Here is a 27,487-nt window from a genome sequence, read left to right as displayed (position 1 = left end):
CAAAAACAGTGTTAAGATGGAAGCCAAAGCAGTTAAGCTGAACAGTAATATATTTACCAAAAACAATATTTATAAGTGTAATTTCATAAAAATCTGTAGCATACCAATATGCACTATGAGGACAAGATCAGCATGATTCTTCTGACTCATACATACCTTCTGTTCATTTTCCAGAAAGCGTGCAAGGTTATGTAGATCCATTACTTCTTTCTGATTGCTGTAGGAGATCATAATCAGGTAGAGGTCTCTGCGGGTGGAAATCATCTTGTAGAAGGAGCAGAATTCATCAAAGCCCAGAGAACCTTGTATTTCATCCGTGTCTGCTTCCTGCAGATAGTGACAAAACTATTTTATGAACCAGGGAAAGTCTCTCAGCCAGTGTTAATTGAAATAACTACACCACGCAGAAAAAAAAAACAATCACATGAAATAAATCACAGAGAACAAGCCTCTTATAGAAGCTTAACAGCTCTCAATCAATGTCTCCTATGTTAATTTATCCCTTTTAGACACAGGTCTCAAAAATGTGTTTTTTTTTTTTGTGTGTGTGTGTGTGTATACTCTTCAGATAGTTTTTCCATCAAGATGAATCCCCGGGCAAATGTTGGCCTGCTTACAAGCTTATAAAACAGTACAGCGTGCATTAAATATGGATCCACAATGTAAACAAACACGCTCATCATGCTAAAAATTGGAATGCAGCCGTTTGTAGGATGTTGATATTTAGTGCATTTCATCACTGTTATCGTCACAAATTATAAGCTAGTTTAGTTACTTATCTACTAAGTTGGCATCATCTTGTGAATAAGTTCTGCAGTCATGCAACATATTTACAATACTGATAGTAAGTTATCTGCACATAAAATCTATGGCAGCTTCGAAGATCAGCAAATATAAGGTCTTACTTGAAACATCTGCCTGACTTTCTGCTTGGGTAAATTCACATTAAGTTTGTGTAGCAGTTGGTGAACCTCTCCAATGCTCAGGGTACCATCTCCATTTTTGTCGGCCTCAGAGAAAGTCTGCTGTAACCACATGCAACTGCAGTTAAGGCTGAATCACCTATCTAAATGTAAACTTAAATGTTAATAGTTAATCACATTGTCCTTTGATGATTGCGCATGTGTGAGTGACTGTATAAAGGATATTGATCACGGGTGCGCTGCCTGCGGGCCAAACTGTCTTCATCACTGATACCAGCCATGAGATATTTCAGCCCAGTGATCCAGGTACGAGCTTCCTCCGCATTGGTGGAAACCAGGTCCAGGGACTTCACACGCTCGCCGTAGTAAATACTGAAGCAGCAGTTTGGGTCAAAACGGTTGTCTGCATAACGCCTGAAAATCTCAGACTTTTTTCCCTCACAGACTTCATGGATGGAGTCAATGGATACTGAAATGAAAAAAGACGATTGGCATTTTCAAAAATGTGTTTGTTTGGATCTGTCAAGAGAAAAATGTGACTATAGACTGACTTGATTATCGTTAAACTGAACAACTTATGCACTTTGTTTTTTATTTATTTTTAAATTTCCGATGACCTTAAGTTGATTGTTAAACTTTTTCCAGTTTACCTGTGTCTCAAAATCTAATAAGTCTGATATCCCACGATGCACCTAATACAGACTTCTCTTGACACTTGTTGTTCAGCTATCACACTGGCAAGTGTTCCATTAACCAGCAGTCAACACCATCAATTTAGGTTAAATGTGGGTCACGTTTGGACCAAAAATTCTTTACTACACTGCTTGGTCAAATAAAAAGTCACCTTAAAAAAAAAGTTCACACAATCTAATAATTTGTTGGACCACCTTTAGCTTCGATTATGTCATGCATTCGCTGTAGTGTAGCTGTATTGTTTTAATAACTTTCAGCAATGTTACCAGATTTATTTCCATCCAGTGTTGCATTCATTTTTCACCAAGATCTTGTCTTGATGATGGGAGTCCGACCACTGTGCAAAGCTTTTTCCAGCACATCCCAAAGTTCTCAGTAGGGTTAAAATCTGGACTCTGTGGAGGCCATTCCATGTGTGAAAATGATTTTCACATTTTGAGTCCGATGACTCCTGACATTGTCATCTTCGAATATGGCCGTGTCATCAGTGAAGAAAAAAACCATTGATAGAATAACCTGCTCATTCAGTATATTCAGGTAGTCAGCTGACCTCATTCTTTGGGCACATAATGCTGCAGCAACTTCAGCAACCCCAGATCATAGACTGCACCCACAGGCTTGTACAGTAGGCACTAGGCATGATGGCTGCATCACTTCATCTGCCTGTCTTCTTGTTCTTACATTCCCTGAGTTCTACTGGTGTCTACTGGAAGACGATGGTTTCCCACTATTTTTACAGTTTTTAATAATGCGTCGGACATTTCTTAACCATTTTCTTTAGCTTCTGCAAGTTTCTCCTTAGATGTTTTCTCTTCTTGATGTAAGCCAATGATTTGACCCTTCTTAAACAGACTAACATCTTTTCCATGAACATGGGATGTGGCTGTTTAAGAAATGAGAAGCTAATAATTAGTTGGGGTTAAATAACTAGTTGCCAGCTGAAAGGTAATTACCCATGCAGTAATTATCCAATAGGAGGCTCCTACCTATTTTTTTAGTTAAATCCAGGTGTCAGCATTTATTTATTTTTATTTGTTTATTTTTTGGCCAGGCAGTGTATTTGGGAGAGGATTGGAGAGAAGATTGTCTGTGATAATGTGTTTTAACCTTTATACCACCAAAATTTATAATCTATAGTATAAATAATGTAAGTGAAAAATTAAGTACAAACATTTACTCTAAGTGATTTTAGCCTTTCCTCAATTCGAGCAACACTATTGATCTTTCATTCCTCTATAAAATAATGTAAACTTTTTATAGCCTTTTAATAGCACCATAGCTTTATGATAGTTATGAATAAATAAATGACTCTCCATTTGAGTTTGCAACACAAGTGAGTGTATGATATAATGGTTAAAATCTAACCTTACTTTGTTCACAGGAGTTACCAGTAAAATAAATACATTATTACATATTATTTAATAATATGTAATATTATATAATTTAATAGCGTTTATCATATACTTTTAGCTCTGTCGTGCTTTCTGGAAGGCCGCCACCGGATGCAGGACTTGTGCTCGTCCAGGTAAAAGAAGCGAACCAATCCTTTCTTCTTCCCCTTCAGTTTGGTCATCTGTGTGCCAGTCTGCATGGTGCACATACACCTCTCCACTTCATGGGACACATGGAGAAAAATTAGTTGTCAAAAGTCAAATGTCTTTCCCTCTATTAGTCAAGCTTGTCAGAAACCCAGTTACATCATTACATATGCCGAATATTTACTGAAAACTTTCATGGAATGTCTACAGTGTGGAAAAATCTAATCCTCGTGTGGCTTTGTTTGAGTTTTTAAACATCAAGTTATCCTACGCAGCACCATAACACAGTCACATTGTTACAATTACAAAACTACAGAATCGTGTTTTAATTTTAGGTGGAAATACATTACATTACAGAAACAGTGAGGCAGATCTTGGTGAGTCATATTATTCCTCTTTTGTCTTTTGCTTCAAGAGGATTTCTTGGAAAGCATTTGTGCACAAAATTTACAACATTCTGGAAGAGCATAAAATAAATATATCTCTTTTGTAGCATTCAGATGTTTGCCATGTTATTGTTTTGTGTGCTGTGAGCAGGTAACCTTTGTTTTTAATCTGAAGCTCAAATACATGTGACGCAACCTGGCACATCATTCAGGCTAATCCTAAAGGATTGTCTACCGTCCATATGCCCATTATCTACTGTGTTTCCCTGTTCTGTTGTGTGTGCAACTGCACTACACTGCATGATACTTGTAGGGAAATATATTTGTCACAAACATAATATAACTGTTCTAAATATGCCATTAATGTTATGTGTGACCTGAAAACAACAACAACAAAAAAAAAACAACAAAAAAATCCTCACTTGAATTGGCAACAGTTTGTTGCATTTTTGCTGCATATTTTGCTGATATTTTACAGTAATTTGAGTGACTGAAGGCAAAATTCACTGTCAGAATAAAGTGGGTCTTACCTATCTGACCCAGTCTCCATTTAGGTTGTGCAACCACACTGCCACCAATCCAGAAAAACCCCTCTGCAAGTCTGGAGACAGATGCTTTCTGCCAGAGTTTTGGGGAGCTCATAATAGAATGGGTGGATGAATTCAGGGGGTTTGAGGTCTGCTTTGCCTGATGATGCGAATGCTTAGAGAGCGAAGGTGAGAACATTCCTGATGATAGTGAACCCAAAGACTGAAAAGTGGTCTTCTTAGGTGACAAAGAGGACAGTGGGGGACTCCCACTCAGCCCCGGAGACTGTGGTGCCATCTCTTGCCTGATGTTCATCCCTGAGCTGTATATTTGGTCCCACCGCTCTTGTCCCATTCACACCACATGAACGCACCGTCCTCTCTCTGCAGGGCTTTTTAAAAAGCTGGTCTCAGTGTTAGCATATCTGTCTCTTCCCATCAAAGTCTTCCCAGATGGGATCAGGGAACAGTATTCCCATCCCGAATGTCCATTTTGTTTGAGCTTGTATTCGGTGATCCAGTTTAGCAGCGATAGATTCTTCTTTAATTATTTTTTCTGCTTGTAGAGAAGGCTTAAAAAGGAAGTGTGCAACTTGTGTGAGTCAGTAAATCTTCCTCTAGCTGTAATCCTACAGTGAGGCTTCAGTGTTGCTTTCATGGAGGGATTTTCATGCAGCCAGTAAGCTTCTGAGGAGAAGAACTGGGATAGGAGGGGAGCAAATACTTATTTTACTGTATGTATTGGAGTCATAACCACTGCAAAATATTAGAATTAGGGTAGTCAAAGTGTCTTGGAGTTTAGTTTGGAATGATTTGGCTGTAAATAATCATTAAGTAACTTCTGTTCAAATGCGTGCTATGATTTCCCCCTAGAGGCAACAATGGGACACAAACTTTACACGTGTATCATGTTGAGGAGATTCAAAAATATTTTAAACATACAGGAGATTAAATACAAAACACACAGTAATTGTATTTTGTTTAATCTTTTTTCTTAATTATTCTATGTGCACATCTTTATTATTCTTGACCATGCAGACTTCCAGAGACAGAGCTTAAATGCTTTGTATTAACTTTTGCTGCACTGGTTAGGATGTGTTACACCTTCATGAGCACTTACACGAGTAATACTACATTATTTTATGCAAAACTCTAGTTTTAATCTTTTCTTCATGAAGTCTATTTTGTCACCCCTTTGTCTGAAATGACATTTCCAAAATAAATTACGTATATCATCTCTACAAGGGCTGTATGTTTATTATTTGGTCTCAACAAAAGCTGAGAATGTTAGAATAAATATATGTTACCATGTCAGAGTAAATTCACCAGAAAAACAGTAGAAATTGTAAATGGTTATCTTCTCCTAAAAAACACACATTACTTTGAAAACCAGTAAAAACCAAAGGATAGCAGTCCAATTCATCTAGGAATTAGTAAAGTTATGTGTGATGAGGAACTGTGCAAATGTAGAGGCTGGAAAAGTAAACCTGAGCAGTTTTATTGATGTTTAGAGGTGTTGAACAGGCAAATAATGTATCCAAGGAACACAACAGCTGATTTTGATGGTCTATCAATGGTCAGAGTCTGGAGAATCAAGAAATGGCCCCAAAATTCAACTTAGAAACACCATGAGGATACATAAAGTAAATGAACCCAAAATATTATTTCATAAAACCCCTTTCATTGTCATGGAAACTATCAATATCCTCATGATTCATTTCAATGGCAGAGTCATAAGAGAACACATTAACAGAGTTTTTTTTTTTGTCTTTTTCTTTAAGGTGGAATCAAACTTTTCACCACAAAACAGACAAGGTAAAAACATGCTTTATGATCTTGGCTCACAGAGATTTCTACTCCCACCTTGATGAGACAGATATTTTTGTAATTGGCAGAGTCCCTGCTTTCATGTGACACCTTGTTTGTGTGGTTTCTTAAAGTGGAGAAATTAGCAGAAGGTCTAAACTGGATGGTGCTCTTCTCATGTATTTGTTACATTCCCATATAAATGCTTGGGGCTTGAATTGTGTTTTGTTTGGCCGCCAGTGTTTGGTAGATTATTTCAGCTGAGTTTCTCCCTGTCATTTTTTATGCTACATGTTAGAATTGGGGCTTTCTAGTGTGTGCAAAGATCCTCTGTGATTTATGCATCTCATGCTATAAAGGGAACTCTCATCAAGAAGAAGTTAACCAATCATCCATAATACAATGGGGGGAAAAAAATAAAGAAATAAAAAAAATAATGGGATGCTGTGTTAAAAGAATAATGCCATGGTATGCATATCCTAGAAATTAATACTATATCCACACTGGAACATCAAAAACATGTAGAATGTTGAAAATGAGATGTTTTACTTTTCTGTTTATTAAAAATATTAGCTCTACTTGACTTTATTATGATGAGAGGACTGTGTAGCTCCTCCTCTTTTAGCAACAGTCTCTAAACATCAAGGAGCTGAGGATATCAGCTGATGGATCTTTGTGAGAGGAATATTGTCCCATGCTTGTCTGATATAACATTGTACCTGGTCAACACTGTGTCATGATTTAGAATTGTCTTGTAGATATATGCATGGGTTTTCCTGAGATAAAACATTAACATCTAGAAAGGCACCCCATTGATGTTTAAAGGTGCCTTTCTAGATGCACAAGATGTCAGTTCTATACCACTTAAAAACCCCTTCACCAGCTGGATGGTCCTTTTTCTGTAGCACAGAGGATGCTGTATCCATTATTAAAAAAAAAAAGATAAAAAATTTTGATTAATCTGACCACAGAACAGCATTCACTTTGCCTCAGCCTGTTTCAGATTAACAATGACTCCAAGAAGATGGCAGCATTTCTGGATCGCGTTCATATCTAACTTCATTTTTACAAAATAAAATTTTAATCTGTATTTGTGAATGGCATAGTGAACTGCGTTCTCAGACAATGATTTCTGGAAGTTTTTCTGAACTCATGCAGTAATTTCCATGTCAGGAAAACTCCTGTTTTTAATTCAGCAATGTTATTCCAACGTTGCTCCAGAATCTGAGTAAATTTTTTGAGGATTGTTGTTACTTAAGAAAACTTTATCTCTCTAAGGTGATCTTGTTGCCTATAAATCTAATTATTCACAACTTATACCTCCTGATATGTTTTTAGAACCACTTACTTTTTCAGCCTTTCCCAACTTTACTGAAATGTTTTGCTGCCAAGGTAAAGTTAAACCATTGGCACCATATCACCACTACCCCTTTGAATTTCGATCCAAAGGTGCCAATAATTCTGAACGAGTCAGTTTAATAGTTTTAATACTGAAGAAAGCAGACTTTATTCTGTTGGTATGTGACTGTCTGTACAATGTTTCAAATTTCTGTTAATACTAAAGCAATCTGGACCAACCAACTAGCATCACTGTAGGAGCTACAAACACATCCACACACACAAATATTCAAACACACGGAAGCTTAGTCGCATTTGTTTAGATTTTAATGGTTATAATACAAGTTTTCTGAAGGAAAAAGGAAAACGTTGAAACAAGAGACAAGTGAAGACCCACTTCCAGACCAAAACTACAACAGCATCAGCTAATAAAAATGGGTATTGCTATTACACTGTACTCAACAAATACTGAGCACGGGTATCATAATAAGACATAAAAGTGTTTTCCTTTTCTAATGTATACGACAGCACCCAAAAGGTTCAAACCATGAGAAGATGTCATTTACTACTCTATTTGAGGGAGCTGGAAGTGCAGAGAATTATAATCCATTTGTCAGTTTTTGGTCTGAGGTGTAATATATACTCTATAATTATCACATAATAAAGATCTTTTAAAAACAGAGAGATTAGAATTTTCTGTTGGTGTCAACCTACAAAAACCACTGATGGTTTAAACCAAATAAATCCATCTGCTCTGGTAAATGCCCTGTGACTGCAGTGATATTCAGGGATCAGCAACAATGACATTACAGTTTTACAAATCCAAATAAGAGTTTTTTTTTTTTTTGGTTTCAAGTAAGAGCAAAAAATAATATCCATAATCACTTTAAGTCTGGAGCAAGCAAACATACCATACCAACAAAAAAAAATCTTATTTACAATATCGTATTTACATCGGAGGAAACTGAGGGAAGGAGAATTCAATTTGAAAGTTCACTTTCATTTCTGATTTGAAAAATTTAACAGGGAGTATGATGCACAAAGCAAGGTTCTTTCTTTAAAAAGTGCAATTACTTCTCTCAAAGTAAAAAAATATATCCATATTTAATATATATGTAGAAATGTTGTTCATACAAACAGCAACTGTTCATTTAAGAGCCCTAAAACCAGTGACTAAAAATGAATACTTCCTGTGGATGGGCAGCAAATTATGGTAGAATATAAATTATTTTACAATACTCCATAGAAAATCAGAAGTACCGCATTTCAACATAAACAAACACTGTTGAAGTGTTTTCTCTTTTTTAAGGAGTGTGTGTGTAGACCTATAGACCTAAGTTAGGGAAGAATATCTGCTATTTACCACGTGGTTTGGGTGCAAAAACATGATCGTAATACAACAACAAAAAAGCAACACTTCCCATAAAATATTTAAGCATTAAACAATGGACCTGAAGGCAGCCCACTCAGCCTCCAATACTTTAGGTTTATAAAATACAAAAGGTAGATAAGCCAGTATACATGCGTACATGTTTGTATATGAATGTTTGTTTTACTTGCCTGTGGAATAACAGTGTTGCGCAAGCAGTATTTCTTAAAAAGTACAACTTCTACACAGTTAATAAAAGCAAGCGGATATTTATAATTAATAGTGGTAAACTTGTGTCTCATGTTTTTCCAGTGGTCTGCAATGACACGTCTGAGTGTACCAGTATTTTGTGGCACCAAGACTTTCATCATCTGCTCATGTTTCACCAGGCGCAACATGTTTTTTCCCTTCATATTCAAGTAGTGTTGTGTAGCTGTATTTGCACATCTTAGAATAGCTTATATCAAAACAAAATCCTTGGACAGCGTCAGGAGGGCACTGACGTCACTGAAAAGATGTGTTCAGCTCCGAAGAAGTCTCTCTTAGGTTCACACTTGATAACATGCTCATGCTACTTTCCAGTTCATGTCATGAAATCCATATTGTCATAATTATATCGACGTATACTATAACATATTATACATGACAAATTCTTCCTTTACAAAAGTGACTTTGCGTTATGATTTGTTTTCCCAACAGGAGTTGTAGCAAAGTCCTTACGCATGCTCTTTTTCATTGAGTCTTTCTGTCCGGTTTTAAATGTGCAACTTTAGGATCCATTGCAGGATTGTGTGATCTGACTGTGTGTGTCTGTGTTTGTGTCCTTGCAGTTTATGGGAGGACTGCTATTGGCCTGCAGGGCCAGCTGGGTTTGCAGGTCTTTAACAACACTCTCCAGACTCTGTCGAGCTTCCCTCTCCTGCTGCAGCTCCTGCCTTAGCAGCTCGCGATCGGCCTCTGCCTGCTGTAGCTGCATATGCAACTCTTCAATCTACAGACACAACCCAACACAGAGTTGTCAGGGAAAATGAAAAACATACAATGGACAAAATATTGATTTACACTAAAATTTTTCCCTGATGATTTTGGGGGTATTTTGGAGATGTTTTACCTGAGCTGAGTACTTGACCCGAAGGCGTTCAGCTTCACAGCCTTTGTCACAAACTCGCACTTGTCTCTCCCTCTCTAACTCTCTTCTCAGGCGCCCACAAGACTCTTCAGCGTCCCTCATCTTTTTTTCCCAATCTACACGAAGGCGCTCTATCTCCTTTCGCAGGTTGCGTTTCGCTTCAATGGCATCACGAAGGCGGCCTTTTTTAGCCACTGTCACAAACTCCAATTCCTTTAAAAACAAAATATCTAAAAGTCAGATTCAATGAAAATTTACATTTATGTAATTCTTTTTTACATACTGTACATTTTTACAGGGCTATTAAGTACCTGCTGAAGGCTGCGTTTGGCTTGCACAGCAGCTGCCAACTTCTCTTCCTGCTTCACTCTCATTCTAACAATCTCCTGCAGGACTTTTTCCCGGGCCTCTTTGGTGTCCAGGCCAGCATACAGCATCTGCCTCATGGTGTCCATCTCTGGGCAAACACTTCCTGGCTGCCAGGGAGGTCTGTCCTGAGCCACGCATTGAAGAGACAGACTCTGTGAGACGCTGGTGCAGGCTGAGGGAGGAGAAGCCAGGGTGGACGCTGGCACTGGACCTGAGGAGAGATTTAAAGGAATAAGTAATTTAACAACAAGGACACTATAATGTTAATTTTAAAAGAATAAAAACAACAGTAATTATGAAAATTAAAATAAAATATAACATTATTTTTTTTTTTTTATTTATAGACTGAATCATTTTTTGAGAGTAGCAACAAAAAAGGAAAATATGCAAAAGTTAAGAAGTTATTTATTGTGCACTTCTTCTATTTGATGACAGATGGCGCAGTTGTGCAGGAATAACATCCAAGCAGCTCCCCTTTAGCTTTTCCCTGATGTTGTTCCCTGTGCAAGCAAACTTGCATCTGAAGAATCAGTGTCTTATAAACACTGATTTTGTAATGCTAATTTTATTGTTATTATGTTATTATACTATTTTAAAATCAACTTTATGCTGTTCATCCATGTTGAATCAAATACTGACTATCGTCACAGTCGTCCACATCAATCTCTCCATCTGTGTCTATGTCATTGGCTCGATCGTTGTTGATAGAATGGGCCGGTTTTGCTGAAGGCTGTATGTCACCATTATGCAGCTCTTCTATGGAAATGGCTGCAGGCCCCCTGCCAGGAGGGTGGCTGTCCTTCTGATGGAGCAAAGGGACTAAGGAAGCAGTCCCAGTCTCCTGATTCTTAGAGCAAGGCCTGTGGAGAAAAAAATATAAAAAACATTTCATTGGTCAAAAGCTTAATATAATTACAGTTTTTTTTTTACTTAAAAGCTAAAGAATCATAAGTTTATTTAAAAGACTCACCTTTCTACCTCGTTTTGAGTGGGTGGTTTCTCTTTTTCTGTTGCTTTAGGGGACCAGGGACGGAAAGCAGAGGGTCTCTGTTTTAGTTGGACCTGTTTCAGATCCTGGAACAACAAACAACAACAAGCTCAGAAAAACTTCTGAACAACCACCAGAACATCAAATCATCCATGACAAAGACATTCAAAGAACCTTCTTTATTAAACAAGACCGGATGATGAGGGGTCATACATAGATGATAATATAATGACTGAAAAGAGCAACAACTCCTATGTCATTCTATTGATCTTTAATCTTGACAACAATTCTGGTTTCTTACTGGCATTGTAGACATGCACGGTACAAACCTTGTGTGCAGACTTGGACAGCGGCTGCAACCAATCAGGTTTCCTGTCTCTGTCAGCTGATGGAGACTGTAATTTGTCAAGTTTGGACCTCTTGGGTGGGATTGGGCTTGGAGACTGAAGAAAAGAGGAGAGAATAGATAGTTAAACACCACTTTCCTTGCAGAGATATTACATCATGGAGTACAGTACATATTTCAAAAGCCAACAACTTCTATAAATGCACTAGTATGACTGTAGATGGCATTATTCATAAGTGAGACATAGATTTCTCAGAACATGAGCTGATGTTATACAATTCTTTCCCACAGTAACAGAGCAAAAGGTCATGCTAGGGGAGAAAATTATAAAGAAGTCACAGAGAGACAAGGGCCATAGAAGATGTGTCTGTGTAAGCATTTAGTTTCTGAGTTTGGCATGTTTGCAAGTTTGTGTGTGTATAAGTGTGTGAGCGCATGTGTGTGTGTGTGTGTGTGTGTGTGTGTGTGGAGCAGAGCTTTGAGCTTAGCAGACACTCAAGCTGGTCTGGCTGGCGGCCAGTAGGGCTACATTGCTCCCTGCCAGGGAGAAGAGGCGCCGTCAGGTGGAGCAAATCGACTCCACAAACCACAGAAATATAGCAATCCAGAGAAAGACAGACAGAGAGGAAGGCAAATTAAAGTAACTGCACTCAGATCTGACAGAAGACGGAGTAGGAGTGTTCTGCAACAGTTTCACACTGATGCAGATCTGTCGAGTCATGTACAGTTTGAGGGCATTCTTAAAAACTTGAGGAAGTACCTGTCTTGTTAAGTGCCATAAAATGCTGAATCCCACAAGGTTTTCTTGGATATATTGTCCGCCTGTGTGTGTGGCAAGCTGCTGAGCAGAGTGTTAAGATATCTAACCTCCCCAGCCCTCAGGTTTGCACTTGTCAGAGAGAGGATATGTTTACCTCAGTAGGCACAGAGGCCAGCACAGACCTGCCTGTCGCTCTCTTACTCACTACAATGACATCCTGCCTGCAGGAATAGGCCAACAGTCCCATTGCGTTGTGTGCAATTGCCGGGAAATGATTACTGCCCTGAAAATTCTCAATGAAAAACCACTCCTGCAAAGTTGCATATGTTTGTGAAATGCTAATCGCAGCTTTGCTGTAATCACCTAAATATGGAAATCAATGATAAACTACATTTCACGAGAAACCAGGCTGGTAATGAATCACGTCTAACAGATTTTTTACACAAAGCCAGACCCTGTGTGTGTGTGTGTGCTCATGCAGCTGTGAGTGGGACGTGTGGGAAGCTGGGTGGGTGAAGGGGTGTAGACATGTATGTGTGTGTGTGGGAGGGTATTTGTATTTGTAGGAGTATGTGTGTCTGATTCAGCATGCTCAAGGTTGGAGGTGTAAAATTGGGCCTGGCGCAGCATACCTGTAATACAGATACATTGTTCACCACAGTTCTAAACAAATTATTCTTGTGACTAATTAATGATTAAAAAGCGTTCAAATAGTTGTTTAATTAATAATTAAGTGATCTTGAAATTTTGGAGTGTTGAATAGACAAGAAATGCACTTCAAAGATAATACCCTGAGCTGTGGAAATCTCACAGAACACAGTTATATAAATTCTGGATGTGCAGGAGGAGATACAATAAAACACTACATATGAATCCAGAGATAAAATAAAACATCGTCACTAGAATGTGACTCTATTCTGTAAAGGCTTCTTGAGTTTTACATATTTGTCTGGACACTCCCCTTGAGTCTCCACCTGTCTAACTACATTACACACCTTCCACACACACACACACACACGGCATAGTTTTTGGTTTTGCTACCGCAGGTTAATTCTTTTAACCCAGACCTCCTCCTGACGGTTCAGTGCTGAGTTGACTCCTCACCTGCCTGATTCAAGGCCAGTGGTATTCTCAGAGCTGCTGCACTGGTGTAATCAGACTCTGTAATTACTGACATGACTGTTGTTTTCCTGACAAAGGATGTCTGCCTGTCTGGTGCTATTTCTACCCTGAGGTTAGCAGCTCCAGGAAGGCTATGAGCACTAGACATAATAGAGCCAGAAAACAGACACTCCCAGACACCACAAGGGACCTGCTGGCTAAATACAACACTGACCTCACAGGAGAGCAGCCGCACGGGCTTTACTCATCACCACATCATAGACATAGCATGGCCAGGCAGTCATAACACCCTCCTTGCACATCCTACTGCCTTGCAGGTCCCACAGGGCCTGGATCGGACATCCATCTCTCTCTTTCTCTCACACTGGAAGGAGAGGGAGACTTCCTCTGAGGAGTTTGCTTTGGCTGAGTCCCCTGTGGGAACCGAGTCTTGAGTAGGAGGGGGGGTGGGCTAAGAGAGGGGGACCACAGAGGAAGCACTGAGCCAAAGGAATGTATACTTGAAGGCCAAGTACAGCCTCCCCTTTCAGACTCCATTCAAGCATTGCCCTTTTCAACTTGCTATTGTATGATATTTCTTTGAGGCACTGTAATGAGGGAGCAGTTCAAAGCAAACCTGTGGGCTAAACAGGGTCTAATAGCAGATGGGCAAGAGCAGGCATGCTTTATTTTTAATTAGTCCTCCATAATAGTATGATAATACAAGAATAATCCTGGGCTATTTTCATGCAGGCATGGCTGAAAATCACTAACACAACACAGCATAAACATATCAATATCTGTTTGAAAAACATTGCATTTGACTGGCCTCAGTAATCATTAATGATATATTGCTATGTGGAGCATGTTTTTGGTTTGTTTGTTTTCCTCTCAACTTTAAGCTAATCAACAATCTTTATATTGAATGTTGTTGCAATACGTTTGTGGCTAAAAACAATGGATATCCAGGAGGTTTTGCATAAAATAAGGGATAATGCTAAATTGATGAAGATGGTTTATTGAGAGGGAGTTTCAGCAAACAGCATGTTGCAGAAAATGCCAAATTACAAATAAAGCTAAATGACTGATCTGTTCACAGACATAGCGGACATTTCTCTATACTGTGCCATTTTGTGTCAACACAACAATTTTTCTTGGAAGGAAAATGGAGAGGAACAATGAAAGAGAGCATTAATGAACATATAAAAAGCTTAGATGATGGAAAAAAAATTTACTGATGGGAGGTAAAGGAAACCAACAAGTCAGTAAGATGTGTGGTTAAAGTGTTGCCCTCTCTGATGTTTTAAATAGCTCTGGCTGTTGGTATTATAGCACACAGCCAACACACTACGGAGGTTTGTGAGTTAAAAAGGAACATGAGCAGTCGAGCAATAAGACAAGGTTTAAAAACGACAGTTTAGCCAGCCTAAAGCCTATTTGTTGACAAAAATTCTCCTCAATATGTGATAAAAGTCACACAAATGAAACCAAGACAATGTTTGTAAACATAGGATGGATGTTTACAGCTGACTGCTCTAAAAACATGACTGACTTTTGTTATTTCCTCAATGCAAAAGACTGGGCTAACTATTTGTAGCCTTATTTATGAGCATTTACAACCACCAAAAACAACAAGCAAATTTGTGATTAGACTAATTTCCCCCTTACTTTAAGGAATAATGTTTTGAAAAAACTTCCACCTGGGTGGGTTATTTAAAAATCTGTAAGGGAAACACGAGGCTAAAGAGTCAACAGCCATTTTAGAAAGATTGAAAAGAGAAACTAGTCTGTTTTTTTTTTTTTTTTTAATTTAATAAAATCCACAAAAGCAATCAAATTAGATAGCATACGGGGACTGGTAAACAATTTGGCTTGGGAGTTAGTTTGTTTGACTTTATGCTAGGCTATAAGCTAAAAGGCTGCGTAACATAGCTTAGCTTAAATTCACTTTACAGACATGCTAATTGAGCTTAATTAACAGCACAAAAGCAAACAAATGGGCTCAACTTGAAACAGTCTTTCCAAGGCAGTACATTTCTCATGTTTTTCTCAAACAAACTGTAATAGAAGGCTATAATGTAAGGCTCCAGCATCTGTTGTGGTCTCTAAAAAAACACTAATGAAATTAGCAAGAAACAAAACATGGTGCAGCGCTCATCTGGTTAGACAAAAATAGCCCCCCCCCCCAGATGAAGTTCCTCGGGCAATGGTCATACAATACCAATGCACGCTGCATGATAGCACAGCATTAAGAAAAGTGCACAGCAACAAGACACAACAGTTTCAGATTACAGCCTCCTTTCCCCTCCTAAACCCCTGAATGTAATCCCCAGATCGACATGTGCTTAGTGGGGCGCTGTCTCACTCAAGGGCACACCAAGTGGCATGGCTCACTCGGGTAACAGCCTTAGTTGGAAGTGAGAGAATACTAGTTTTAGTAATGTGATCCCTGCAGTTCGGTGTGGATGGTCACAGGGATGCCTTGAGCTCTCCATTGAACTGCTTAAATCGTATGACAGTCGCTTGATTTATATAAAACCCTGTGGTCACCACATACTGTAACAGCTGGAGGAAAATTATCAGTGTCTGCTCAGAATATCCCTGAAACTTCATCCCTCCTCCAAACAGATACAGCTTTCATTTCCTCTCCCTAAATCTTAGCTTAATTTATCAATTTACTCTGTCTCCACTGTGTCCAGTTTGAGAATATTTTGTTTATGTAGTGATCTGAACCATGGAAGTATGGTCACACACAGACAGCCACAGGGCTTGGCATAAGGTCGGCATTACAGAAAAGCTTATTGGATTGTCCTAATTGTCTCTGGGATTGAGACTTGATAAGATCTGAGGTGGATGCAGGACAAGCTGCTCTTCCTAAAGGTAGAATATCTCATCAGATCCACACAGCTTGACACATGCAGCTTCAAGATAGAAGAACTATATGGATGACTGAAACTGCTAAAATAAAAAGATACATACAGAATATAATAAACAAATTTACATGCCGGTAAATTATACAAAAAAAATTTTAAAAATCGTTTTTCTATTATTAAACCTATAGAATGTAAAATAAATTTATATTTTGTCATGTTCAACTATTCAAATTTAAATTTGTATTAATACTCCTATTTATTTACTTTTCCATGTAATTTTCAGTTGAATTAGTTTATTTATTTTGTATTTTTTTTAGATTTATACCTATTTTATTTTAATGCATGTATTTATTTCTGTATTTTATTTTCATCTGACATTTTATTTATTAATTTATTGACATTTTTTAAAATTCAGTCATATTCATTTCTTCGTGATTTCCAATCTTGCATTTTCTTCCTCTATTTATTTCTCCAAACATATTTTTTCTTTGTCTCCTTTTGACATTTCTGTATGCATTTCTGCCTCATTTTGTATATGAGGGGGGCAGTGTTTTTAAGGCATGTGGATGCAGTAACTGAGAGGGTGTTCCAGCTGCAGACATGCACAACCAACAAAGGAACTTCTAAAAGCTCCGCGAACATTTGCTGAAGGTCACAACTAACTTTCAGAGAACCTTCCCTGAAACACTGCATCTCTTTCTCTTCTGCAACATCTGTGACAATGCAGATGTTAACTTCTGGCGGCTGGAGACCCTCAGCTTTTAAGCAGACCAGAGTTTGCTTCTTTGGTCCACACTAGAGTCTGCATGCTCGTTCACACTGCTCCTGGACCGAACTATCTGTGAAAGAAGACCAGGGTGTGCTCAAAGCGGACCAAATAGTGCCAGGGTAAATGTGCCCTGAGACAAACTTGTGATTTTAAGTCAAACTGACTTGATTTTAAAATAGCAATGAGTGAACTGATTTTTTCTTCTTTTTTGTTGCAACTTGAAGGAAATGAAAACAAACTGCAAATCGAACATTCACATATAATAGTAGTGGTAGTGTGCATACAGAGCAATATTAGCATTCATCTGAAGCTATGTTTGGGTTGACATGACAAAATGGGAATATATATAATTTGCCTTTAAGATCTTTTCCAGACTCTCGATTTTCTGAGGAAAATATTGTTTTGTTACCAAACTAATTGCAGCAAGCAAGCATCTCATTACTGGAAGTGTTTAAAGACAGCTGACAATTTAGTGTAATAAGCTGCACTTGAACTATTTTAAAATTGTGTGGTGTTGGATGGTAAGGAGGAGTCTTTTTTACAGTAATTTGCTGAGAAAAAACACTGTGTTAAATATTGTGCTTGTAATAATAGCAAATCCAAACTTGAATCCAGGCCTGACAGAAGCGCCATTTTCTTTATTTTATTTTACTAAAAGCATCTTTTTTTTCTACTTGCAAGTGATGTGTTATGGACTTTTGAGCTTAACTTTCTTGCTTTTGGTGCAAACTAAATCAAGTACTGCTAAAAAAAATCACTTCTCGTAAATCATTTTCATATTTAGTACAAAAAACTAAATAATGTTGTATCATTTCTCAGTCTAAGAATCACATAAAAGCTCAATACCCCAATACATAAAATGATGGCAGCTGTTTTACTTGCAAAAAGAATGAACATTGCGACATTGCAATGGTGACTTTCTCATACTGTAGGCTTACTTGCATTATTTTCCATTCAATTCACTTCATTTAGTACTATTACGTAGTACATCCAAATCTGGATTTAAACTAATAAGGTATGCTTAACTCTATAATCTTTTGCTGACAGGTTTCATTTCTTGTGTTCTCACCATGAACAAAAACGAGTTCCTAAATGAGGTGAACTGCTTGTGTGTGCATGAAAAGACCATCTCACTGGTGAGAGCAAACAAAAAGAAAGATTACTGTACTACTGCATGAGGAGAAATGAATTCCACTTCAGGTCCAAACATGGCAACCATAGCAACGGGATATGCCCGTCTGCCTTTCATACAGTATGTTGACAATGGCATCCAAATCACCCCCTCCCTTCAAGAATGACCTCACAACAAAGCCCAGAAACATGAAGCAGATATCCCTGCAGATTATGTTTTATTGGCATGAGTGTGCTTGGTATGGTTGTGAATCAAAGTTATATTAGGAAATGAAACATGTTCTGTTATGGTGTATTTATAGGTGAAATAGTGACAAATTAAGCAGATAGTCTCAGCCTTCCTGCTGCACTATTGGACAAGAGAGCTGAACGTGAGACCATGTGATCTGAAGAAATAAGCTAGGCTACAAACCAGTAAAAGCATTTTCGTGCATATTCAATGTGACACAGCTACACACACCGTGCCTTTATGCTTCTATTAACATTTAGCCCACTTGCACAGTCAGAGCAGCTGCAGAACTGACCAGGAGGCCTGTGGGGATGAAGGTTAACAAGAAAAAAACAAAACGAGAAACTACACTTTCTGCTTTTATGGTCTTTAATGATGGATATAATAAATGTCTACTCAATACACAACTTCCAGGAACATGACAAAGAAAAGAAAGGAGTGTGTGAAAGTATGTGAGAAAGTTTGCTGGTAAAACAAAGGCTACTTTGTTTTTGGTTGGCTTGGATAGAAAAGATGTTAGCATAACTGCTAAAAGCTTCTCTGTAGTTCCCACCCTTCTTTTTCTTGCAACTTTCACAGCTTCCAGAAAAAGCTTTGACCTGATGGTTACAGAAGCAATTCATATTTTCAATATGCTACAGATTTCCAGTCAAGCATGTTGCAGTTATGTTGTTTTATTGCACCCCATTTTATGTACAGCGCTTTGTGATTTTTATCTAAATAAACTTTACTTACTTACGAAGGGAACCTCCAAACACCTAGACTGATTAAATACTTCTATATAAATAATAACAATAAAAAAAAATACTTCTATACAATTTCAACTTAATAATTTTACAATGCCGTAACATCATTTATACATGTTACAACACATTTGTGATCTTGATTTTAATATGTATACATGCTCTCATAGAACTTGATCTCTGCATATACCCTGTGGTTTTGTAAATTAAAAATTAATTTTTCATATACTTCAACAACTTCCCTCTTAGTGTAAATGTTTTGATTTTTTAAACGTCATGCAACCAGATTCTATAAAATATGGAAGTCTAGTGGTAATTTTCTCAATCCTACAAAGACCTAAAATACTCTATGTACCTTGGTTTTCATGAGTTAAATGTTCAGTTGCTACATTTTTTCTTCATATAAAATGTTTTAACACCAAGTGAAAATATGTTATTTAATACTGATTAAAACAACTCTGCTCCTTCTAAGAGTTCAATTAGTTAACAAACCACAATATCAACAAAGGACTAAGTTTGCCTAACTGTCAGCGTGGTTTGTCACTGATAAGCACATTTCTGCCTGCATGCAGGACAGCATGCATGGTGCTCTCGCTGTTATCAAGCTCTTTCCTCTGCAACAAGACAGCATGTCCAGTGTCTGACTGGCTGAGTTTTAATCCTGCAGATTAATACTAATACCATGGCAAAGAAGGCAGATTGACTATCAAAATGTCACTGGATAACCTCTCTAACAACCCAAACAGTAATAGCTCCAAATTCACAGACTATTATATCACGCACCGTACCTGGTACTGGAGACTCTTCTGCACCTCCCCCACAGAGTAGAGACTGAGGAAGTCAGAGGAGGAGAAGGAGGCCCAAGTGACTGATGGACAGCAACAGAACAAGGACTACTAGTTAACAGGTCTAGACCTCTTGAGTAAACTACAAGACTGACAAATTAGGAAGACCTCCAAGATAGTGGCTGTACCTTTTCCTTACTGGGGCACATATTACAAAAATAGAGAAATTTTGAAATATAACATTAAAGAGTGCCATTATATTAAACTGTAAAACCACGGAGACACCGTCTATACATGATGAGTTGGATTTGAGACAAGACGTACTGTAAACTTTTTAAATCTCTTCATCCAAAGGTTTAAACCCTGCCTTCATCTTCATCTCTTCCTCACAGATACAATCCTAGTCATCAATATTCTTAACTAAGGTCCAATCAGTTCTGTTCAAAATGCTACTTCAGCTTACAGATTTCTTTTACAACTAACTCATACAGCAGTTATCTTCCTGTTCCCGGACACAATCCATATGTTTCATCTTCAAACATTCAGTTTGGATCTTTGTCATGAAATAATTGAATAACTTGCAAAGCGATAGCAGTCAGCAGAGCAGCAAAACGTCATAAACAAATTACAAGCAGCCCTGCAAACCGGGGGACTGGATCTTTCTCAAAATGTTAAGGCAGCACTCTGATCAGCTGAGCTGCAGTTTGCACCGCCGTGCCTTCACCGTAACCCGAGCCACACGACCACATGCCCCCTGAGCGACCAGTGGAGAAGAGGGCAGGTGGCAGGTTTATTTGGAAAGATGAAAATGGGATGAATAACAGAGGTTAAAAGGTGTAAGGACATGGGGAAGGATGGGAGAAGGGGGTTAAAGGAGCAGGCCATAAAAGCTGTGGTGAGGGCGAGGTGAAGTTAGGGTCACCACTCACTCAGGGTCCCATGTGATGTCATTTCACCAACACAGTACATGTCCTGAGAAACAGCCATTGGTTGAAGCAAGGCAATAAATCTTGGTGAAATTTATAGATACCATTCTGGTCATTCTGTTGAAATGTTGCCCTTCTGGTCACCAGGTTAGAAAACCTAATCTTTTACACCAGTGTTGCTTCTATCACCATTTAAACAATGAAACACTGTTAAAGTTAAAGACATTCCTCTTGTTCAATTAGCTTTGAACTTCAAAATTAGCCTATAGGCACAAATCCTGAGATCACATCTTTTACTACTCCACTCCACTAGTTTTTCATATGCAAGAAAGATCAACCACAGAGATCTGCAGTTTGAAATGTGCTAATGGGACCATTCAGATAGAAGGGTAATGATGTGAAGAAAATAAGTTATTGAAAAGAAATAAAAAGCCTTGACACAACTGAAGAGAATTACAGCTCCAAGAAAAAAGAATACAAGAAAGTCAGTGGGTTTTATAAGTGTTCAACCAATTAACTGTCAACCCATTTCAAGCAACACTTTACAGCCTCTGGAAATGTTCTGCTCTCTCTGACTAAGAAACAAAAATCAAGCCAAAATGTACAATGGCTTCACAGCGTGAGTATGTGTACACAGTGATACTTGACAGAGATCAAATAGCATTTCACTTGTTTCCACTTGTTCAAGGAATTGTCTGTAAGGGAAATAGGGGGTAAAACACCCACAACATCCGCTGCTATCATCACACATTCCATGTTTAAACACCAGTTTTGTTTCCCTCCAACATTCATAGGAAAACATATCTGCTTACAGTATTAATTAGGTGAGAGGGCTTGAGCCTCGAAGCTTCCATTAAATGAATATGAGCGCTCTAAAATGGAGGGCTGAAAAGGGTGGGTGGTGGACCGCAGCACCTCGTGAATTCTGCAATTTGCCGTCTGTTTCTTCGCTCTGAAAAATTCTTGGAAATGTCTTTTCCTGGATGATTTTATTGCACAAGAACCTGTGTTTTTCTCCATAGCAACCACATAACAGCAGAGCCCAACTAATCTCTGACTCAACAAACAGAACTCCACAAAATACTCATTTTGGAGCCAGGGTTCCCTCCTCTTAGCCTGGCTTTCCGGCAAACGCTGCCCAAGACTGCTTTAATACAGAGGTGGAATGATCACACTGACTATGAATGGAGCCGCATGCTGTGTTTAATCAGGGCACACATGTGACATGCTACAGAAGATATGTGCGGGCCTCTCAGGCTCATGACGAGCCTCAGGTGCTGCATGGGTTTGAGCTTGCTGTGGACCTGAGCCTTAGCAAGTTCAGTGCACTTGGGCAGGCAGCAGCTGGGCGTTGTTAACCTGCTTAAAGCAGGTTCAGAACAAATGCACCGGACAGAGAATTATATAAAAGTCTGTCTCTTTCATGGTGGGCTAAGCTAGAAGGACGTGGGCGATTTGTGACCCTGATGTTGCCACTAAAGGCAGGACAGGGATTAGTGTTGAGGCAAGCACAGACCCAAGTGCAGGGCATATATGTAATTATGTAATCTCAATAGTCTTTTCCCAAAAAGCAAATCTCTAAAATATGAGGAGCTGTGGTGCAAAAGTTCTGCAAAAAACAATAAAATGTGCAGCAAATTATGCAAAAAAACGCCCAGGAAGCTGTCACACAGCTTTTAATACTTTGAACAAGCACCTTCTTTAAAATGCACTTTTCATTTTGTAACGTAAACACACAAGTTATTTAAAAGCAAAGAAGTCGTCCTTTCACCACCTGTCCTTGAATCATTCTCTTCACTTAGCACGCCAGTGGAGGATTTACACCGCGGCTTTCCCATTGGTGAACCATCAGCCTTCTTGTCTTGACTAGTTAAGGCCAGTCCTAAGAAAACAAGACATGTCTGCTAAATTGTAACTCAAGACAACTGCGAGCTTGGCCAGAGTTTCAGCTGCTGTCAAGCAGCTGTGAGGCTGCTAGCGTGTGTGGTTGCTCAGCCTTACCAGGCTTTCAGAGCCTTCACCCATACAAAAGCACAGAATCAAACAAAATTATCGTTTATTTGTTGCATATAAGGTCATTGCAAAGGGGCATGAGAGGCTGCCAACGTTTCTCTTTGCCTCTGTCGTACTCCCTGTCTACCTTGTAGTGAACACAGAGGAGTATGCCACAGGGAGGGGAGGCCCTACACAGGAACTCAATAATAACTTTCAGCAGTCTAGCCAGGAGGCTGGAAGCCCAGACTGCGGCTGTTCCCTCCTGTCCTCGTTCCTCCCTCCGCATAGCCCCACGCTCCTCCCTTCAACCCCCCTTCCTCCTGCTGGCCTGTGTCTGCTCCACAGGACTGATGCATTCTGCAGACAGGCCAGCGCTCTTAAAGAGACACAGACCACATTTTTATCTCCTGAATCACTGCAGTGGATGAAACCACTAAATCTAGAGTCCCTTATTTCCAGTCTCCCAATTGAGGGACAGGACTTAATTTTTTACTCCTTTTTTATAAAAAACAAGACACCAACATGATGCAAAATATGAGCAAAGAAATGACCCAAAGTATGGAGGCTCTCTCTGAGTCTGAAGCTTGATTCTTTGACTGCAACTGCCTCTGAAGGTGTCTTTAATGCTTTCTGTAAACTTTAACAAGTGCCGTCAATGTTCTTGGCAGTAAAATTACATTTCAAGTAGTTGTCACAACAATTTTTGGAGACCCTTCAGTAAATGTATTAGTAATAACTTTGGAATGCCAGTGATATCACTGACGAGCCTCGGATATAAATTGCTTCTATTGTTACACTAAATTACAATGTGGTTGCATGGTAACAAATATAACAAACAACTATTATTATTATATCAGTGTTTAGTCTGAGGATTTATTACCGATAATAAGTTGTAACAACAGAAAGATTTTACAACCTGGGAACAGCACAAACCACAATAAAAATGATCAGAATGATTATTGCATGAGCTTATTTCTTTCATTTAACCCACAATTAGAAAATTTTCATATATGTGAAATGTTGCAGAACCCCCCCCCCACCCCCTAATTAATGAACGGACTAAGCAGCACTTCATAAATTTTACTGGTTATTATCCGAATTTAATGCAAATAAGTTAAAATTCCTGCCTCATTTTTTTCCTTGTATTTTATATCTTGCACAGAGCCTAAACAGAGCCATGGCAAGCACCATATCACAGCAAGGAAATGATTAAAAATTTAATAGAGTGGAGTGACACAGAAACCTACAAGGGTGTTCCTGCCAAATACACTCTTATTCTCTTGCTGTCAGCACTTTTCTTTTCTTCATTTAGTTCTGTGTGAAGCGGCAGAGGGTCTGAAAACCAAACCCCATGCTGGCAAGAGAAAGAGGTCAATATAACTAATTTAGAAAGATACTCTTTATTACCCCCTTTGGGAAATTTGAATTGGTTTCCACAAAGCTTGACCCATAAGAGCATATCTGCAGAAAACAGAAAACAGAAGACATGATCAAAGACGAATGTGCAGCCTGAGGAATCGATCCGTTCGTGGATTGTTCCTGAAGTACAACCTCTGCCACCTCTACGGGTACTGACACAAAATAGTTTTTATACCATTCTTCAAGTTTGCACTGCTGAACTTATCTGCCTGGTGAAGCACTATATTAACTTTATCTGTTATAGATAAAAATAACACTTTGGTGTGCTTGTATTGATTTTTTTTAAAACCATTCACTGGTGAGCCAAACTATGAAACACACAGAAAGAGATGGAAAAATGTTGCAGCCATAAGAAACCATCAAAATATCACTTAAATTAAATAATGATTAAATCACCACAGGCAGACATAAAGTTTAACTAATCTCAACTTTGAGGCAGATGCAGCTGAGTAAAAAAATAATGGGGTGAAGGTTGCTGTTGACTGACATAGGAGGCCAACATATTTGGGGAGGGAAATATACGAGATGGATACCATGGCAACCAGAGCTTAGAAAGCCTGCTGAAGATCAACAGTCAGTTACAAAGCAATGAGCAAATTACTTTTAATGTGGGTGTAGCTCGAGCTTTCCTATTATCTCTATTTGCTTTATTTTATTTCATGTCACGTTTGTTTGTTAATGTTTTAAGGAATTTTATATGTTTCAAATAGTGCTATAAAAACAAGGATTCTCATTCTTACTATTTGCAAACACTGACTGCTCCAAATCCTCATAAAAGCTTGTAGTAGTTTTTAAAGGTTAACATGAGTAACATATAGAATGAGATCCCGAATCGTCTAAATATCTTGAAGGGGCTAAAGAGTTAACACATCATCACTATAATAACAAATAAAGTCTCTAAGGGCCAGAGTCAGCAAAGCATTACAGCCTCCTGAAACGTTAACCCCATTCTGGAAAACCTATAAGGCTGAGCTTCTAGCTTTACAAGGACCAGACAGCTCCACTTCAGGCCCTTAAAAACTGGGAAAGAAATCACAACAGGGAACATTAATGAGACTCTTAGGAGTGTCTTCAACCCTGAAATCTCCATTAGAATCTCACTGGTTTCAAATTCAAGAATTGTCATGGTTTAACAATGTTGTTATTCCTACTTCAGATAGATGAGCAAACAAAAAAGGCCACCTGACTATAAGGCTGTCTTTGGACAAAAGAAGGGGGTCTGGATTTGTGTTGGAACAAAACAACTTACTGTTCATTACTCTGTGGTGAGCAGGGCACTTTGAGAGGGTGACGCATACCCAAACAACACCAAGTCACTGAATCACCAGTGTTTACGCAGCCACATAATTCTGCACCATCTGTAGAGCTCAGATCTGATCTTCTGCTTAACCTAACTGACATGTTCACTGCACTGCAGTCCTCTGAAACATTTTAAAAATATAGCGAGCTCATAAATCGAAGCAGATCTCTTACTTACATTATATCTTTATGCACAGCAGTGATAAGTACTTCACAGGGATGCTGTCTCCTGTGCACTCAAACTCTGAACCAGGAGTCATCTCCTTCACCTTTCAAGGCAGATGCAAGATGAAAAAAAAGGCAATGAACTTCTGACCTGTCATTCAGACGGCAGAGGAAGCTTTGCAGCTTGGGGGCAACCAGAGTCCACCATCCACTCTGTCTCTCCTCCCCTCTGTGTCTCACCCTACCATCTCATAAAGCCCCAGTAAAAACCTTCTGCTCCCCCCTTTTATGGCTGCCAGATGGTGGGGAGGCCTGGTTGCCTCTGGACTTGCCACTCTTGTCTAGTAAAACCAGTTGACCTCAGTAACATAAAAACTGCTATTTATGAAAAGGCTTGGAACAAAACACACAAACATCCTGCCACTGAAACAATTCAAAGCCATCTCATCTCCCAAAGAGCCCTTTTACAAGATGAGAGTCGAATATGTATGCATGTGTGCCCTCATACTGGTGAAGTCCAGATGTAATAACTACACCCAGGTACATTTTTTTTCCTTCAAAATTCTATGTAAAGGGGTTTTTATTTGCGTGCCTTGGGTGTGAGTGCAGGACTTTGGCAGCATCTAATATTCTCCCTGAGAAACAGAGAAGCAAAACAAACACAGCCGTCTGCATTCAGGTCGAAGCTGAACCGCAGAACCACAGTCTGGCCTGTGGTTCACAACATTCTGTTCCAGCACTGACTTCACCTAAAACAAACACTCTCAAGACCCATCCAGCTCAGCCGGAGGGAGAGGAATCTGAGGAAAAGTTTGGATTTGAACTCCATTAACAACCCCACTGCCACCTCTGACCGATGTTTTCACCAAGTGTTGCACAAACTCAGATCTTTTCACTCACTTGTCACTTGTATAGGAGTTGTGCTCTTAGACAGCATGCTCCGATTAAATCCAGTGTTTGAAAGTACGCATAGTAGGGTGGGAAAGCGGGTTAAAAGTCCACAGATCACCTTGCTATAAAAGAGCAGTCAAATCAATAGCTTCCTTTTTACTACGAATCAATTAAAGTGATTATCTGTTTTTCCCATAACAACTGTTCTCTCTGCTCACCTCAGATGGCCCTTCTTTCTTCTTACTTTATTTGTTCTACCAGTTGGAATCTACTATTTATGTCCTGCAATTCAACCTGACCTCTGAGCAACCCCTGGCATGACTGCCTAAGTCATTAGGTTGGCTGTGTCTGCGGGTTATTAGTGTGATAAAAGTTTACTGTCCTTCCAGCCACTCAGCACGGCTGCTGTTTAACGCCTCTGAAGAGCAAGTCTGTGGGACCTTTCACACAGTGGAGTGACCATGAGGGCATCTGGTCACACACAAATACACCTGAGAGTGAATATTTTATCCAAAGAGGAGACAAAACGAGTGCAAGAAGCACTAGGCAAAGCAGGATGATGAACAAACTAGAGCATCCCCCTGTGTGTTACTTCTGTGAAAATATGTAGACAAGAGGGCTGGGGAGGGGGGTTGTCTGTGCTATGTTTTCTCCTGTGCGGCAGAAGCTGTGGGCAGCCAAACTAACTGCAGCCTCAGCACTTCTCTCCATATTCTCCAGTTTCAAGCCAAGAGAGAGAACAAAGGCAAAGAACTAAGCTGCTGCAGAGGTAATGAGGACAGAGGCATGCAGCCCAGGAGTGTGTGCCCTCAATAACGAGCACTGCTGCAGTCTATGATGGAGTTCTGTTGGACAGCAGGGATAAAATCCATGCAGCTGCTCTGCACAGCCACCCAGTCTGACTGTAGTCTACCCACAGACAGCAGCAACTGAAGCCCACCCCTTTTTACACTGTAACTCTGTCTACCACAAAATGGAAACCACAGCGT

General features: G+C 39.1%; 1 protein-coding gene across 1 annotated transcript in view; it reads right to left on the bottom strand.

Moving 5' to 3' along the window:
* Positions 1-27,487, bottom strand: part of plch2b (phospholipase C, eta 2b) — a 43,508-nt gene that overhangs the window by 4,599 nt on the left and 11,422 nt on the right. Inside the window, exons 2-7 of the mRNA XM_041979661.1 lie at positions 11,396-11,509; positions 11,049-11,152; positions 3,081-3,220; positions 1,149-1,392; positions 906-1,035; positions 157-327 (exon numbers count right to left, since the gene is read on the bottom strand). Coding sequence (XP_041835595.1) covers positions 157-327; positions 906-1,035; positions 1,149-1,392; positions 3,081-3,220; positions 11,049-11,152; positions 11,396-11,509 — 903 coding nt within the window. The remainder of the gene's footprint in view (positions 1-156; positions 328-905; positions 1,036-1,148; positions 1,393-3,080; positions 3,221-11,048; positions 11,153-11,395; positions 11,510-27,487) is intronic.

Source organism: Melanotaenia boesemani, chromosome 3, assembly GCF_017639745.1.
Source record: "Melanotaenia boesemani isolate fMelBoe1 chromosome 3, fMelBoe1.pri, whole genome shotgun sequence".
Taxonomy (NCBI): domain Eukaryota; kingdom Metazoa; phylum Chordata; class Actinopteri; order Atheriniformes; family Melanotaeniidae; genus Melanotaenia; species Melanotaenia boesemani.
Note: the sequence above shows the minus strand (reverse complement) of the source record. Positions and strands in the feature narration are given on the sequence as shown.